The 18,662-nt window shown below is 41.6% G+C and overlaps 2 protein-coding genes across 4 annotated transcripts in view; both read right to left on the minus strand.

Moving 5' to 3' along the window:
* Positions 1-436, minus strand: part of GK5 (glycerol kinase 5) — a 40,422-nt gene extending 39,986 nt beyond the window's left edge. Inside the window, exon 1 of the mRNA XM_066620375.1 lies at positions 284-436. Coding sequence (XP_066476472.1) covers positions 284-430 — 147 coding nt within the window. The 5' untranslated portion in view covers positions 431-436. The remainder of the gene's footprint in view (positions 1-283) is intronic.
* Positions 437-6,404: 5,968 nt separating this feature from the next.
* The window catches only part of XRN1 (5'-3' exoribonuclease 1), a 64,289-nt gene continuing 52,031 nt past the window's right edge, over positions 6,405-18,662 (minus strand). For 2 of the 3 annotated variants that reach the window (XM_066619723.1, XM_066619722.1), the window contains 8 exons: positions 14,865-14,972; positions 14,382-14,504; positions 13,077-13,224; positions 12,751-12,932; positions 11,496-11,609; positions 11,266-11,383; positions 9,055-9,215; positions 6,405-8,959 (listed from right to left, as the gene is read on the minus strand). In XM_066619723.1, coding sequence (XP_066475820.1) covers positions 8,657-8,959; positions 9,055-9,215; positions 11,266-11,383; positions 11,496-11,609; positions 12,751-12,932; positions 13,077-13,224; positions 14,382-14,504; positions 14,865-14,972 — 1,257 coding nt within the window. In that variant the 3' untranslated portion in view covers positions 6,405-8,656. The remainder of the gene's footprint in view (positions 8,960-9,054; positions 9,216-11,265; positions 11,384-11,495; positions 11,610-12,750; positions 12,933-13,076; positions 13,225-14,381; positions 14,505-14,864; positions 14,973-18,662) is intronic. The other variant, XM_066619724.1, reaches the window with a different exon arrangement.

Genomic DNA, 18,662 nt, shown 5'->3' on the forward strand with positions numbered 1-18,662 from the left:
CTCCCCCCTCACCTGCCGAGGATGCCCGGCACTGGACGGGCACAGCAGGGGCCTCCCCCTCACCTGCTGGTGCTCCAGCCGAGGGGTCTTCAACCACTTTCCCTGCTGTCAGCCGCAGGGGCCGCGCACTGAGGCTCTGCCCCCCCCCCCCCGTGGAAGAGCAGCGACTGCCCCGGAGCGCCGCCTGAGCCCGGGCCGGCACCGGGAGGGCGGCTGAGGAGGCAGAGCAGCGAGCGCGGAGGGAGAGGAAGGCGGGAGAGGAGCGCCCCGCCACGCGCCTCACCTGCTTGGTGCCGGAGCCCCTGAGCACGGCCGCCCGGTCGTAGACGTGGCAGCGGATGACAGTGCTGCCCACGTCGACCCCCAGCACGTACTTGGCCTGGGCAGGGGCGGCGTCGCCCTCGAGGTCTCCGGGCGCCCTCAGCTTCATCGCTGCCGCCTGCCCGGGCTCGGCGGCGCCCGCGCGACATCAACACGCCCTGAGAGGCGGTCCCTGCACGCCATGAAGGGCGGGCGTGCGAGGGGGAAGAAACGGCGGCCGTTGGGCCTCAGCGCCGGCCGCGCGTCAGGAGGCTGGGGGAGCGAGACCCGAGCGCTGAGCACGCGGCCCTGCCCAGCCCGGCCGAGGGCCTTGCCCGCACCCCAGCTCTTCCTCCGAGCTGATGGGCACCTGGGCTGTCCGGGCTGCAGCCCTATGCACACTTTCCTGGGAGTAAGCCCTATTGAAGTCAGTGGAACTTGCCTCTGAGTAGTCATGCATAGGATGGGCTGTAAGCCTCTTGGGTTTTCTTAAGAGTAAACACGACCAGGGCTGGGCTGGACACGAAGGATGAGGCTAAGAGCCCAACCCTGTGCATGTCTACTCAGGAGTAAGGCCCACTATAGCCAATGGGGCTTACTCCCAGGTAGGTGTGGATGGGACATAAGAACATAAGAGCAGCCCCAATGGATCAGGCCATAGGCCCATCTAGTCCAGCTTCCTGTATCTCACAGCGGCCCACCAAATGCCCCAGGGAGCACACCAGATAACAAGAGACCTGCATCCTGGTGCCCTCCCTTGCATCTGACATAGCCCATTTCTAAAATCAGGAGGTTGCACTTACACATCATGATTTTTCCTCCAGAAACTTGACCAATCCCCTTTTAAAGGCGTCCAGGCCAGATGCTGTCACCACATCCCGTGGCAAGGAGTTCCACAGACCAACCACACACTGATTAAAGAAATATTTTCTCTTGTCTGTTCTAACTCTCCCAACACTCAATTTTAGTGGTCATTTATGAAGAGGTTGAAAAGCACCGGTCCCAGGACAGATCCTTGGGGCACACCACTTTTCACCTCTCCATTGTGAAAATTGCCCATTGACACCCACTCTCTGCTTCCTGGCCTCCAACCAGTTCTCAATCCATGAGAGGACCTGTCCTCTAATTCCCTGACTGTGGAGTTTTTTCAGTAGCCTTTGGTGAGGGACTGTGTCGAACACCTTCTGAAAGTCCAGATATATAATGTCCATGGGTTCTCCCGCATCCACATGCCTGTTGACCTTTAGCCCCCTCTGGACTCAGCAGAGCCAAGCCTCTCACTGCCATACTTTTCCCACAGCCTACTCAAAAGTCCCACTATAGTCAGTGGGCTTACTCTAGACATAGGTATGGATAGGATTGCAGCCTAAATCTCAGCCTCAGAGAAGTTTCTGCTTTTTGCTCCTTTGGTAGACATTGTTTATTAAACTTACTTGCTTAATAAATGGCTTATTTGATCTAACGTTGCATATATGGAACAGGGACCAAATGTGTACACTTACAGACTGGGTTAAGCAGAACAATCAATAAACCAAGTCAGGTATGGTTGTGACTGATAAAAGACTAGACATTATAAAACTAGATAAACATCTTGTCAATTTTTGTCACTGCCGAGTAAAAATATTGAAAAGTATTTTCAGCATTGACAGGTATTTCCTGTCACTTGAGATCCTTTTGTGTTAATAAAGTGAGCGGTGCAAAAAGGTGTTGCTTTTGTTGGCTTGGTTCAAAAATAAAACGAACACCCTTCCTCACAGCAGTTAAAATGTCTATTTCCTTATGCCAGAAGTCCTGAGGCACCAAGCAGGCTCATTCAAACTCTGCCTTGCAGCACAACTGCTGCCATCTTCCACTCCCACTAAGCAGGTAGAGCAAGTTCTACCTCTTCAGTCTCAGGTAGCAGGGCCTTGGCCACAGTCGGGTGACGAGACATCCCCTTTTTGCTCTCTTATTCCAGGACATGTCCCCTTTTTTAGCCTTATGTCCTGGAAAAGAACTTAAATGACCTGCTTTTGCCTGTGAATGGGCCCCTGCAGGCAGCACATAATCGTCTTCTAATTAATACATTATATGCAACAAATGATATGTGATGGTTTTAAATTTAATAAGTAATATAGTGGTTAATAAATTAACCACATGAAATCAGTATATGATTGGTTTTTAGCTTTTATTTTGTCATGCCCTACATTTTTCTTGGATGTCCTACATTTTGGGGTGCCTGGTCTTCTTTTGCTGTTATGACATCTGGTTACGCTAGCCACAGTAGACCGCTCTCCTCACGTCAAGGATCTGGATTCTTCTCAAATACCACCTACCTTGGGCTGCGAAATGCCTAGGAAGGGAACCAGGGCACAACAGCAAAAAAAGAAAAAAAAGCTGCATGACAAAAGTTCAACTTATGAGCCAATACATTTCACTGCAGTTAGCATTTTGTAAGTTTACCTCAGTCTGTATTGTGCAACTGTTAAATACACAAAAGCTCTGTTAACACAGAGGGGCAACCCAAAATTAGCCCTAAGTTATGGGACCTGCCACTGGAAGCCCCTCTCCCCTCCTCTTCTCCAGTCTTTTTTAACTGTGCTGTCATCACTGCAGGACAAGGAAAAGGCTCTTGCTGTCACTTCTCCCCTCCCAGTACAGTGGTGCCTCGCATAACGAAAGCCCCGCGCAGCAAAAAACTCACATAACGAAAGAGTTTTTCGATTGAGTTTGGTAACTCGCATAACGGAAATTTCTGGCCTTGCTTCGCATAACGAAAAATTTTTTAAGTCCGTGCTTCGCATAACGAAAACTTTTTAGGTCCGTGCTTCGCATAACGAATTTTTTAAAAATTAAAAATTTCGTGTATGCTTCAAATTTTAGAAATCCTCTGTGCAGTATGTATGCCTTTAAAGAGCACATAATAAACACTTTGTAAACCAAATTTGACTTCGTTTTGACCTTTTTTGCCCATAGGAACGCATTAATTAGATTTCAATGCATTCCTATGGGAAAACGTGATTCGCGCAACGAAAATTTCGCATAACGACAGGATTCGCGGAACGGATTAATTTCGTTATGCGAGGCACCACTGTACTTAAAACAGTACTTACGGGAGGGGGGGAGGGGGTTAACTGCCCTTTGATCATTAGAGGATACTACCCCATTTGCTTTCTGTTGCCTGTATGCACAGTACTGGTCCAGCTTTGCTTCTTGTTGGTTTTTATTTCTACTCTTTGAATCATAAGGGGGATGTGTGCTTCAAGTAAGGCTGGTGACAGAACCAAGTAACTGCTAAATTTTTATTTTCTAAAAAAGGGTAACTTTCATTACTGCTGATTTGTCACAGAAGGCCAGAATGCATCTTGAAATCAGTGTCTAGCATGCTAAGGTAGATCTGTCTACTCCTAAGCTTCATCTGAAGGCTATTCAACAGTTTTAAGCTCATATAACATGTCTTGTCCTCCCCTCCCCTCCCCTTTTGCTTAATGTCAAACCTGCTGAAAATTCTTGAAAACTCAAAGGTTTATTGCTCAGAACTTTGGGATATGTTATGGCTGGTCTTAAAAAAAATGATATCAGCAGACTGTGGCTTTTGGTTTTGATGACTGCTTTTCTATATGAAATATCAGAAGCTGGAACCTTCCTGTTTAGATCAAAGAATCAAAAGTAGATTAATACCTTTCATTGAGATTGACAAAAATGTCAAACACTAACAAATGAACTTCAAGAGCCCCAAAACTCTTCTTCAAATTAGATATTAAGCAAAACAAAAATGAAGAGAAACAAAAAAGCTGGGTGTGTTGGAAAAGCTTCAACACCTGCAATTCTTTTAACCATCTTAAGATGAAGCAAGAGATGTTAGAAACTTTTCTATTCTAGCTCGTTTACCTTGATGATTGCAGGGCAGTGCTCAGCTTGGCTCTGCTAGAAGCTTGAAGCTTGGCTCTGCTAGAAGCAGAGAAGGCTGGGGTGGTGCTGCACTGGCAGCAAAAGTGGTTACAGCAGCTTGCTGATTCATAAGTTACACAGATTAGGCAACAAGGGCGAAGAGCAAGTGACAACTGGAGAAGCTTCTCCCTCATGGTAGGAACACCTGTGAAGTTAATTTCCCACTCCTGGTGATAGTACCCACAAAGATGTACAGTGCTTTAAAAAAACAAAAGGGGTCAAAAATCCAAGGTATCACAAAGTAAGTTTTTCTAGAACTCTTCCTGGTTGAGAGTTCCTGTTTCTTGTATTATGTTACAGCTAAACTATAGTGTGAAATATTGCTGGATGGATATTCTGAAACATGAGTTGCAATACAGATGCATGCACTACAATCCAGAGTGTTTTTTAGTTTACCTACTAGCTCACAATTCACCCCTGAAATAGAGGTCCCCATGGAATTCTTCAAAGGTAAAAAACAGGATTGCCACATGCACATCAAAGACTATTTCTTAGGGAGCAGTTATCCATCACTAGAGTAAAGACCCAGTTAATCCCCTTTATGACCCAACCGAAACAGCACAGTAGTATTGACATGCAAATCAATCAAAACATTGTCCAAAACATATTAAAGCTGTGGCCATATGCAGAGTTACTTACTCCTTGTGAAATACATTAGACATAAAAAACATGACTAGAACAGGCCTGCCAGCTTAAACTACAATCCACTGAGCTAACAGGGGATGGGGCAATCAGATTGAGATCACAATAAAAAAATTGCAATAAAAATATCAAAACTAGCTGGAATCTTCTACTTATGTACTCTGAGTATCTGGATTTTGAAGAATGCTGATCACGCAGTTTAAACATAACATTTTGAAAATGTTATCTGCTTGCCAAACTTCAAGACAAAGAGACTACGGGCCCAATCCTATCCAACTTTCCAGCACCAGTCCGGTGCAACTGCAATGCAGCCCCAAAGTAAGGGAACAAAATGTTTCCCTTACCTGGAGCAGGACTCTGTGACTGCCTCCCCACTACAGGACGCAGTGTACGCCCCACTGGCACAACTGTTCCGGCACAGGAAAACTGGATAGGATTGGGCCCTATAGATTCAAAAGAAAACAGCTTTGTATTCCATAATACTGAAGGGTATTTGTTAACTTTCAGCTTAGCATCTGTTTTGTATTAACAAGATCACAACAAAACCAGTCAAATGGAAAAGTCTCAGATACTGTGAAACAGGAACTAGTATTCATGTTTCTAATCCGATTTAACTGTGGAACTGCTATCCTATATACTTTTTATTTCAAAAAGCTTTTAATTGTTGACAGGCTGGCTGGCGTTCTTGCTTTTTATATGAAAATCCACGGGGTTTGTTTGTTTTTAGATTTTTTAATTATTGTAAATTGTTTTTTAATGATTGTTTTTAATGTTGTATTTTTAAAGTGTTGTGAGCCGCCTTGTGTGCCCGTTGGGCAAAAAGGCGGGGTATAAATTAATAAAATAATAATAATAATATACACTTCCCTGCGAACAAATTCCATTCAACCCATGCCTACAAAACATTTTCTGTCTTTCCTATCCTCATCAAGGGCAGGTGGATGTGGGTTGGGGGAAGGTTAATATATTGGAATGCAGTTGTGTCATGAATCTGTATACTAAATCCTAACTGATATATCTGAATTTAAGGCAGCTCAGGGTGGAATTTCTATTGGGTCAGGTTTTATAAACGGTGCCTCAGAGCTTGCATTCTTTTAAACCCAGACCAAGCCCATTTCTTTGTCATTGTCTCCTAAGAACACTATCAACATTTTGGATGTTCTTTTAAAAAGGAAAATAGAGTTCTAGTTGCATTATGGTCATCTTATTTATTACCTCTCTTGAAGAGTTTTTCTACATGCAAGTGGGACTGAATGAACTGAATCACATTTTTCCTTCCTCCTTTGGAAAAAAAATTGCTAGCTAATTTTTAACCTGAAATTGGTATTGTATGAAATATCAGATTTTTTTAGCTTCATCTTAATGTTGAAGGAATATATTGCTTTACCAAAAAAAAAATCCTCAAAAAACAACCCACCACTTAAGTGTCCAAACAGAACACGCCAATTAAGCTAGGCTTCTTATTACTCAGACAAGGAAAATTTTCTATTGAAAAGCAAAACATTTTTAATCCAAGAAGACAAGACCAAGACTTTTATAAAATGACCAAGTTATATAGAGTATTTATTCCATATGATTTATTCCTTCAATGTACATTTTACATTCATTTTAAAATACTTTGCACAGTCTTTTGAGCAACTACATGCCTGAATTCAGAAAATGCACAACATTAAACACAAAAATACACTCCATTCATATGCTGATTTTTAACATTTTACTTGGCAGATAAACAGAGTTCTTTTTAAAAAGACATTATAAAAATGTGCACATGAAAGTCTTCCCTTTCAGATTTTAATAAAATACTGCTCTGTACAAGATCTTGATGAAAAATTCCAGCATTTACAAAATACACTTTCAGAGAAGTGAGCCATTTATTTTTTAAAAATCACCAAGGCTGAAATTATTGATAAATGTCATGAGCCAACTGTCTATGTATTAGAGATTACATTTCTAAACCATGGACACCAAGTTTAAGAAAAAATTAATACTGAGCATGGAAATGAGCAAAGAAAATAAAAAGTGGTGAAACAAATAAAGAAAGCAGATGGAGACCAGACTGATAAACAATGGGCAGTTTTACAAGGCCTTAAAACACAGAAGCCCTGCTGTAAAGATGACCCCCCCAAAAAATTTAAGTTTTTGCTGGTTTTGAAATAGTCAGCCTTCATAAATCCAACCTCTTCTAGTACAGATAGCCAAAGCCATAGCAAGCATTATGAAACTTTGAATATAAGAAGATAGTGCACGGTCTGGACTAAGGGAGAGTTGGCTATGTATATCCCTAAGGCACACAAATGAATGAAATTTTTAAGTAGCTTATCAGACACAGTGGTAAAAAAAATCAGTTCTCTCTTCCATGGGAGTTTAACGTATTTTAAATTCTACAGATGCTAAAATAAAAAAATTGCCACATAATCTGGAAATGTAAATGCGAAAAATAATCACAACTACGTTAGAATACACATGTCAGAACTCATGAATGGAAATATAGCTGAATCTTTACTACAGTGCCTCTTCCCTATAACTTATGAGGGATGGTATTACTATCATTTTGTCTTAGATCCATATACTGGGAAGGTTATATTTAAACAGCTCCAGACTCATGGCATTGTATAGACATTTCCTATATGGAGATCAATCTCTGTTTCGGAAAAAAAGCAATGTGATGCTTCAACACACCCACACAGTACAATTACCAAGGCTGTACCTGCTTAAAAAAAAAAAAAAAAAGACTGGTCCTTTTAAAATTAAAGTGATAAAATAAATGGTAGCCATAGAGTCAATATTTTACCTTAGAATATATGACATGATCTTCTTCTGAAGAACACCAGACATAGAAAAAAGCACATTAGGAATAAGTCATATTTTGTGTCTGAATAGGAGCTTCACTAGGTTTTCTGCCATTTTCCAAAGTAAAACTAAAATTTTAAACCGTCTACAGACATGCACTTCAAATAATTTGGAAGCTTGCTCATAGTTTATGAAATGGCTCTAGAAGTCATGGCTTTGATATCACAACAGAAGTACTCAATGTTTTGAAAAATATTTTTAATTGTAAAGAGATATGCTGGATCTGGCATGGAAACTGTGTGTTAATTAACCAGCACACAAAACTACTGCATGCAAAAATTGTGGGGATACCTCTCAACTATGCTGTAGTTCATCCCTGAAGCATTTATTTCTTTGTTTTCTGTCAGTGGCTCATTCATTGTGCCATGTAGTGAAGACAGGTTATTACAAGAATTCTAGACCACATATGAGTTAGAAAGCTGCTTTGGCATAACTCTTTGAAATGAATCTATACACAGCAAAGCAAACCTGGCAGTGTCACAATAGTTAGATTCTATTCATACTGATTCAGATCAAACGGACCTGAAAAAACACAGAAATAAAATATGATCACATATAAATAAATCACTTTTAGAAGTTATACTATTATTTAAAATGAGACAAAATATAAACAATCATGCTTATTATTAGTTGAAGCCTCTTGTCTCTGTTAAAACAAGGCAATGCTGAATTAGGATTGCCATGACAATATTATTGCTCCTGCTCATTTTTTTAGAGACCTAGGCACAATGGATAGATTTAAGTTACCTTTATTCAGTTTCCTAGTTTCTGTTAAGTGGAATGAAGCTCTTTACTGAACATAATTTTTTTTAATGCTGTAACTCACAGAAAATATTAACAATTCAAGCATCTTTCAATTTTTTTATGATTAAATTTTAAAATAGTATTTACTCTTATTACACTGAGGAAAAATAGAATCGCTCATGTGCCATACTTATTCTGAAGATTTTGGTGCACCAAAATTGACAGCCAACTTTCTTGGTTTTCGCTTGGCAGAAACATTTGGTGTTGATTTTTTACGAAGTGCAGTTGAGCTGGGAGAAGCCCTTTTCTCTTGAAGAGCTATTAGAGACTGAGCTGTCTGAGGAGATCTTAAAGGGTTCAAGGAAGCATCCTGTGGATTGGATGTTGTAGTATCAGGAGAAATTAGTTGTTCATTCTTTAATGGTGCATCTTGAAGAGAACCTGGAAATTCAGACTCAAAGTGCATCTTGCTGGCAGCTCTTTTTTTGGTCACCTTTAATAAAAGAATTAAATTTACCCTTCGACACTTTGAAAATCTTATATAATTTTATATATACACACCACTCACGAGGCTGCTATCAAACTGACCTGCAACGGGATAAACTGGTTGTGTGTGCCAACTGGTACAGAGCTTGCAAAAGACATATTCCCAGGATATGAACCAGGAAAATAAGGTTTGCCATGAAGTGGCACTGGTGCTCCCCATGGCACTGGACCAAATGCATGAGATGGTGAAGGAAATATATTAGCTGTGGAAAAAAAATAATCTTAGATTTCATTACTTCCTTAAAAAAGGGATAAACTCTTCAAAGCCTCCAAAATCTCATTTCTGTATCTAATTACCAGACAACAGTCATATGTCTACAAGGAATGTAATAATAGTTTGATCAAGTCTCATGCATCATAGGCCACAGATTTTTCATCCATTTAATCAGAGCAAGTGCTGAAGGTGTACTCTTCAGTACACCCTTATGAGATGTTGGTACACCTAGACCAGAAAAATGCATTTTTCACTACTTTCTGACTCAGTTATTTCTCCTAAGGCAACATTTTTTGTCTTCAAAGAACAATACATTTTCCAGTTAATAAAGAGTGCAAAACAGTTATTCACTGACACTTCCGGTGGTACATATACCACTAGTGGTACCTGAGATGGTGTCTGGTGGCACATGCAGCACCCCCAGACACCCACCAGTGAGACTGCAATGCAACAAACTGTGGTAGGAGGCTTGGCTTGGAGGGCAGAGCTCCAGTGCATCATTATTGTGCTCTTGAAAAATCCCTCTCACCTCTTACCAGTGTTTGCCATGTTGCACTGCATTGCTTCTGGCCTCCCAACTGGAAGTAACTGGTGATGGCACCATCGCTAGCTGCTTCCAGTGATACTTCTGATAGATGGACCATGCAGAGTGGTACATCAGGGGACAAAGGCTGAGAAACTCTACTATAGAGGTTAATATAATAATGCAATGTCATGGGAGAAAAGACAAAGTAGCTTGTCACTGCTTAACATCTATGGAAGATAACTGAATCACTTCTTTGCTATAAAAGATTCACAGCCCAATTCTATGCAATCTCTGTGGTGTTATTATTATTAACAGTATTTATATACCACTTTTCAACAAAACAGGTACTCTGTTGCCTTACGATGTTGCAAAAGTCAGGCTACTACGCACTGCCAAGCCACTCAGGGACTTATGGTCACTCGGAGGCAGGTGAGGCACCTGAACCCAGAGCCTCCCCAGACCTAGGCCGCCAAACTCCAGTTGCATTTGGAGTTGTTCTGAGGGCCAAAGAGGCTGCATGCAGCCTCTCTGGCCCTTACAAGATGCGAGTGGAGTGGTTGTGGCCAAAAGTAACTTGGAAGTGACATCACTTCCTGGTCACAGGGCTTGGTGATGGTTGTGCCTCAATGGCACAACTGTCACCTCACATCCTTGAGACCACTGCCATAAACCGCTAGAGACAGCAGCAAGCAGTTATGAGAGGCTGCGATGGCAAGTTGCCGATGGGGTGGACCATGGGTGGGGAGTAACAGGGCATGTTTGGAGAGAAACTGGGGGCACGTTGGGGGAGTGATAGGTGGATACAGCGCCTTTGTGCTAGGATCCTATCCCCAAAACTACTCCCCCAGAACGTCCCCAGCTCTCCTCTGACTCATGCCAGTAAAGTGACTGGTTTAGATCCAAGAAGACCTATAGGCAATCTGGCAGCCTACTGGGGGGGGGGGGGGAGAAAGTAAAAAAAATTTTTTTTAACTTTCCTCCTGCAGGCTGTCTGATTCCCCCCTCTGTTGGTGCAGCTGCACTCAATAATGAGGCAGGGGATAGGATTGGGTTGTCAGAGTATGATTTCTTTGTACAGAGACTGATTTCACACACACAAACACACCACAATTTGGGGACAGGAAGCAGGTGATCTGCCTGCACCATTGCCTTTGAAGGGAAACTGGAAAGCTGCTGATGGACCTCATGAAGGCAGTGTGAGGAATGCGGAGGAGTCAGCTAGAGACAAGTAACATCTTGAGCAACAGAGGATGAACTGCAGCTGCTATAAAAGCTGGGACAGAGCAGAGCACAGCCAGGACAATAGCTGCGCTGGGGCGGAAACATCTGGCGCAATTGAGGGTTCTATGAGTTCGTTTCACAGAACAGACACTTGTAAAAAAAACCCATTTGAAAAAATCTATGTAAACAGCCTTGAGTTCCTTGCAAAAACAGAGAAAGGCAGTATATAAAGATTGAAATAAATACATTTAAAATTGATCAATTCATAATAGAAAACAAATCACATGTTTACCAGTGGGTTGAGTGAAAATTGGAGGAATGGATCCAGGTGGCACAAGAGCTCCCATGGGTTGGTAGTTTGGAAATACTGGAGGTGGTGGCGGCAGAGGAAAGTTTATGCCCACAGAACTCTATTTAAGAAAGAATACTGAATGTTTGTGGAATAGAAATTAGAGTAAATCACTTAATAAAAGGAAACAGTCTTATAAAATTTTGGTATGGAATTTTGATTATTGATCTCACCAGCTGTTGTAAAGCAAAAAATGCTGCTTTCTCCTTGGCTTCATTTTCAGAATGACACTGTGGCCCATGTACTAATAAACCATTTGACAGCTTTACCTGACAAACTGTCATTGTCTATGGAAGGAAAACAAATGGTGTTAACAAGCAACTTCGTTTTGTGTATAGGAAACTGCAAATAAAAGAGCTAGACCAGTGATTTTCAAACACTGTACTGTGAAAGGCCTGCAGGTGTGACATGGGAGTTTAGGGGCAGGTCATATGTTATTAGGGCCATTGGGAAATGTGAGCCTCCAGCCACCAGTGCAGTGTGCCTTCTCAATTGTCAAAAAAAGATTATGTGCTTTGACTATTCTAGCCACTTCTCAGTGTGCAATAAGTTGAAAAAGGTTGAAAATCACTCAGCTAGACTGACCAATTATACAAACTGTGTAAGAAGGGTTTTTTTGCCTTCTAACCCTTGGGTGATTCATCAGTTTTCCTGCTAAATACTGTCTCAGGAGCAGAGTTAACACTCAAAGCACTAATTATATGAGTGGTCAAAACAAGCCTTCAATTTAAGACACAAAGTTTGGAGTACATACACACTAGACCAGAGGTGTCAAACTATTTCATATAGTGGATGAAAAAGCATTCATTGCACCTGCTGAAGATCAAAAACGTCAATAAGCATTAACTGCTTGTCTAGATCAGGGGTGCCCAAACCCTGGCCCTGGGGCCACTTGTGGCCCTCGAGGACTCCCAATGTGGCCCTCAGGGAGCCCCCAGTCTCCAATGAGCCTCTGGCCCTCCGGAAACTTGCTGGAGCCTGCACTGGCCCCACGCAACTGCTCTCAGCGTGAGGGCAACTGTTTGACCTCTCACGTTAGCTGTGGGATGAGGGCTCCCTCCACTGCTCGTTGTTTCACGTCTGCGATGCAGTAGCGGCAGCAAAGAAAAGACCAGCCTTGCTTTGTGCAAGGCCTTTTATAGGCCTTGAGCTATTGCAAGACCTTCATTCATTCATATAAGTTCCACCTCTAGTATGTTAATTTATGTAAACTTATGTAAATTTATTCAAATTTCAAATGTAAATCCCCCCCCCGACACAGTGTCAGAGAGATGATGTGGCCCTCCTGCTGAAAACTTTGGACACCCCTGGTCTAGATTAACAAAGCAAAAAATGGAAGAAGAAAGTGTTGCCTATGCTGTGATTTTAGTGATTAAATGATTAGGATTCACCATCTTAATTAGATCTACTATTTAAACCTAAGGTTACCTGTGGGGTTCTTAGGAATGAGAAATCTGGCTGCAGCATTCCAACAAGAGAACAAATACGAGAAAGCTCAGATACTGGAGTAGATAATGAACTTGGTGGTCCAAAAAGAGGATGACCCCCAGTTTCCATGGTTTGGGTATTTTGACACCCTGCTGTGCTAGGAGATTTGTTCATGAAAGCAGCTATCCATGAAAAATATAAAGAGAATTTAGTGTAAATTGCAAGAATGTTATGCTCAGAAGTTGTTAGTCGCATAACATAAATATCAAAAAGCTATAAACCCAAGTCCCAATGATGTCTCACAGACAAAAAACTTCTGTACATACCCATCTTTTTAGTATGTTTATGCTGCAAGGCAGGTCCACAAGAATCCTGCCTAAAGGTGGAAGTAGAAACTTCATTAGTTGCCATTTTTGCGTCTGCTGTGTCAGAACCATCTATCTTCAAAATTTCTTTGAGCATCTGTGTTCCTTTCTTAAAGAGATAGAAATTAAATAGTATTTATAAATAATACAAACTGAGATATTTAGTATGCAAATCTGTGTATGTATTATTTTTTAACAAAAGCAGTGGTGTAGCTTGCAAGGGGCAGGGTCCACCACAAGTGACCAAAATCCCTAAAATCGTGGTGGTTAGGAATAATACCATCATGCTACATACTGTTGGATGTGGAATTTACAGCAGAATGCAATGAAAAAAACAGGAGTGAAATATCACCACTCAGTCAAAAGTTATGGCCAAAAAACAAAAAATGCATGGAGCCCTATGGAAAGTGAAACTGAGCCATATTGTGCGTTTACTCGTGAGTAGGTGAACTTGTCTTAGTCCATAGGAAAGGGCAGGCTGAGAGAAATCCAACAACACCAGAATGGTCCCAATCTGATGAACAGCCCCCAAAAAAATCTGAGAAGGAAGTCCCTCCATCTAAGCTAACAAATGGATTGAGCCCTATGGAAAACAAAACTAAGCCACACGGTTGCATTTAAGTAATCATGAGTATTACATTTGCATTCATGAGAATGCATGAGATTGCATTTGCAATCATGAGTAAGCAAACATGCCTTGGCTCACGGTCAGACCAGGCAAAGAGGAATGTAAGGCCACCAGAATGGTCCCAATCAGATGAAAGTGGAGCTTCACAAATACTCCAGAAGGCAGCTCCCTCCCCCATAAAAAGAATAAACAGAGGCTTGAGTGAGTAAGGTGATTTCTTTCTATTTTAGACTTTTAAAGACAGGTGAATCCTGATAGTGATGTGGTTTAAATATAAGAACTTAAAGTGAACTGGGCACTGGGTAGGGCTGAAAATCTCACTGATTTGTGTGTGTGTGTGTGGGGGGGGTGTTATTGCAGGCAGGCTTCAGAGAAAATTCAGTTTGTGGAACAGGGCTGGTTTCCCCTTATTTAATTATTTCTTTTTCTTTAGTTTAATTATTTATTTTAATTTGTTTGATGATGTCACTTCCAGCCATGACATCACTTGAAAATATTGTCATATGGGATGACAAAAACTTATGGGCCCTGGGTGTCAAATGACCTAGCTATGCCACCACTTCAAAGAATGAAGAATACTTAACAATGAAGAATACTTATTCCAACTACATAGCTAAGTACAAAGATGACATACAAACCATAGCAAAAGACTGTGGAGACAAGTGTTCTTCATTTGTTGGCTCCTTGGAATAACATGGTTGCACTTCATTTTCTTTGGATATGTTCAAAGATGCCAAAAGGCTTTCAAGTTCAGATCCACTCTAATGAACACAAAAAGACAGATACTAATGAGAAGGCCACAACCTAGAGAAACTATACACACAAGTTCAAATTCCACTGAAATGAATAGGATTTAAGCATTTAACTATGAGCTAGGCGACATTTCACACGAAATACATTTTAAAGTGACAGACTTAGGACTGGTCAGGCTCTTTTTTTAAACAAAACACAGTCATGGAGGTAGGGGAGGGCTGAACTGAGATAGAAACATGGAGTGGAATCCCAGAGGAAAAGATTAAGAAAAAAAAGCATTCTCCAATTAAAAACCAACATACTATCCACTTTGACAATTTTCTTTTCAGAATAGGTGCATCCCAATATTTAGATTGTTATTTTTCTACCTTTTCAGTTGTATTGGAGCCATCAACTACAGGCTTTTGATCTACTGGCACATTTGGACCTTCATTCCTCTTCAAAAGCTTCACATTTTTATTAGCATCTGCAAAATTCTGAGACAGACAGGAATGCTATTTTATATTCCAATACCTGAGTGTTAGATTAAATATAAATCAGATTTTTGTGTGTTGGCAACCTTCAGTCTCGAAAGACTATGGTATCGCGCTCTGGAACAGCATCTAGTGTGGCTGAAAAGGCCGATTCGGGAGTGACAATCCCTTCCACACCGGGAGCAAGTGCAGTCTGTCCCTGGTCTGTCTCCCTGGCTATGGGCCTTCCTTCTCTGCCTCTTTGCCTCAGACTGTTGGCCAAGTGTCTCTTCAAACTGGGAAAGGCCATGCTGCACAGCCTGCCTCCAAGCAGGCCGCTGAGAGGCCAGGGTTTCCCACTTGTTGAAGTCCATTCCTAAGGCCTTCAGATCCCTCTTGCAGATGTCCTTGTATCGCAGCTGTGGTCTTCCTGTAGGGCGCTTTCCTTGCACGAGTTCTCCATAGAGGAGATCCTTTGGGATCCGGCCATCATCCATTCTCACAACATGACTGAGCCAACGCAGGCGTCTCTGTTTCAGCAGTGAATACATGCTAGGGATTCCAGCACATTCCAGGACTGTGTTGTTTGGAACTTTGTCAGATTAAGTTTAATCTTAATTAAATTAAATCAGATTAAATCAGATTAAGGCAACAAAAAGTAAAAGGAGGACAAGCCTTTTAATGAACTACGGTTCTTGTATGTGAATGGATTGCGACAACTTATTTTATATCACTTATGTGTAAAGACTACTATCAATCTTCTAAAACCAAATACTAGCTACAGAATGTAAATGGCTCCAACTACACTAGCCACACCTAAGCATTCAAACACCAAAAACTGCTTTGTACTTTCCATGCCTGCAAAATCTACAGATTATTAAAAAAAAACTATTTGCAAGGGCTGTCTGCCTCATGCAGTAGCAAACACACACTATGTATTCATTGGCAGAAATTCTGAAAGGCTGCTGCAAATCTGAACCATGGCTAAGAGCCAAGAGCTACTTTAAGCATGTTTATGTGTACCCAGTGGGATCTGAGCCCTTTGTTTTCTTCAAACATATTGCATCACAGATTCACAAAGCAGGGTTTGCTGCTCTTAAATTGCTCTTAAAAGCAAAACGTATTTATTTCAAAAAAAATTATCTCACACTTTTCAAAGAGAGCTCAGAGTGATTTACAATATATTTTATAAAAAATTAAACAAAAAAAATATCCCTACAGCTAAATCAACACAGCTGAGATAGAAAACTGCAATTTTATTTAAGGAAGTAAAATATTTGTGAAGGTCTAACACAAGAGCCAGGTCTTCAAGTGGTTGTGAAACACAAAGACGGTAGCAACTACTATTTTAAGCAGAAGATGGTTCCATAAAGCTTTGGGCCACCACTGAGAAGCCCCTCCCAAAAGCAGGCACTGGTTTAGCTATTTCTTTCCTGCCAAAGTACCAAAAACTTGCTGAGATTTCCCTTCCAATACAGATGTCCCCCTGTATATGCGGTTTCACTTATCTGCGGTTCTCAAATCCCCGTCATGCTCATGACTCAACTCTCTTCTTTATATATGCTTTGCAAAAGGGAGATTTTTTTCCCCTTTCCCTTTGGAATAGGAAGCAATAAGCGAGGACATACTCATAACTGCTAGACTAGGACTTCCTGTTCTTCTATTGCCCTCCTATAGTGTTCCTCTAGCACAGGGGTGTCAAACATAAGGCCCAGGGGCCGCATTATCTGGCCCTCAGGCTCTCAGTTGCTGAGGTGTTACAGCTGAAATGGCAGCCCACATGAAAATTGGGCTTTCCCAAATCTTGAAATATGATCAAGATTTGCATACTTTCTCTTCTGTCATTTGCAGTTAATGAGTTTCTATATGAGAACAGGGTCTGATTTCTGGCAATTAACTGCTTAATTATGTCACTTTCTGCTTAATTACATCACTCCTGGCCCTCAGTTGGAGCCCCTGAATGCTAACTTCCACCCTCTGTATGAAACGAGTTTGACATCCCTGCTCTAGCAACTACAGTCTAGGTTTTCACTGTTTGCTTCCTGTTCCAAAGCAAAATAAAAATCTCCCTTTTGCAAAACATTTGCAAAGAAGAGAAGTGAGTCCTAAGTGCATTGGGGGGGGGGGAGGAATCTGTGTAGGGTTCACTGCTATCTGCATTTTTGGGTATCTGCAGTAGCAGCAGGAATCTTTCCCCATAGATGTTCTATTCCTGGAATCCCCATCGATGCTGAAATCCATGGATAATGGGATCAGCAGGTGGGCCCACAGAGGATCTCCACAAGTGAATGAAGGTGTCCTCCAGTTGTGCCTATATCGCATCACATAGGCACAGGAAGGCTGTGCGCGACCTCTCCACATCTCAGAAGGCTAGCCGGAGGCCTCCAAAACACACTTCCTGTTGAATTCGCTGATAATTAGGGCCAGCTTGTACTTTCTTTCATCCATTCATCATACCAAGAGACTTAGTGATAACGAATATTAGAAACCAGCTCCTTAGGGTTAGAGTTCTGATTGAGACAGGACAGGCGCAGCTGATGCACCAACTAAAGCTGGGTATATGCATTGTGGTCATACCTGAGGTGGCCAGAACTGGCCATGACATAGGCCCTGATGTCATCTTGTTTATATTACTATAATGTGTTCTACATGAGGCTGTCTTTATAGATAATCTCGAAATTGCAATTAGTGCAAAATGCAGAAATTTGTGTGGTCACTGGGAACTGGCGATTTGATTCTATTGAGCTCAATTCAAGGTGCCCTTTAAAGCCCTTTATAGCCTAGGACCAGGGCACTTCAGGGACCATCTTTTTCATATATTCTGACCTGCCCCTTAAGGTCCCTCCCTGCTTTGACAAGTGCCACCACTAACAGAGGCTAGGGTGGTGATGATGAGGAGAGTCTTTTCTGTGGTGGAACTTCTGTGGTTCACCTGTCCTTATGATTTAAGAACTACCCCCTTTTAGAAATATTCCAGTGGGAGGGGGGGGGGTCTTAAAGACTAAAATTTAGACATGTATATTAAGTATGGGAAGGTTTCTTTTTTTATTCTCATTGCTTACTGTTTTGACTGCTGCTGTCTGGCTGCTTGTACTGTTGCTATTTGGTTTAGGGTGCAATCCTAACCAACTTTCCAGCACTGGCATAGCTGCGCCAGTGGGGCATGAGCTACATCCTGCAGTTGGGGGGCAGTCTTGGAGGCCTCCTCAACGTAAGGCAATATTTGTTCTCTTACCTTGGAGTTGCACTGCCCTTACCTCAGTGCTGGAAGTTGGTTAGGACTGCGCCTTTAATGTTTTATACTGTTGTAGGTTCATGATGGTTTATGTAGTTATGACTGTGGATATGATGTTAATTATTTTTATGGATAAACTATTCTGGAATATTACTGATTTTGGATTTTAAATTTTAATGTTTTTATAGTCTGTTACTGATTTTATATTTGGTGTGATAAATCTTTGTGAGCTGCCTGGTGCTATTACTGGAAAGATAGAATATACGTTTCTTAGATAAAAAAATTTAGGGATAAAGCTCCCAAGCTATTTCCTTTGAAATACGAAACTAGGTATTTCAAGGGAAGCACAAGCCTATTCAGAACAAGACAACCCACCATGCCACATGTGGTTTTCTTTTGGTGAAGATGGTAGATGAAAAAGATTTCAGTTCGAAGAGCATGATCAAAGCCTGCTTAGCCACACAGTATCACTCTATGGT

Source organism: Tiliqua scincoides, chromosome 3 (assembly GCF_035046505.1).
Source record: "Tiliqua scincoides isolate rTilSci1 chromosome 3, rTilSci1.hap2, whole genome shotgun sequence".
Classification (NCBI taxonomy): Eukaryota; Metazoa; Chordata; class Lepidosauria; order Squamata; family Scincidae; genus Tiliqua; species Tiliqua scincoides.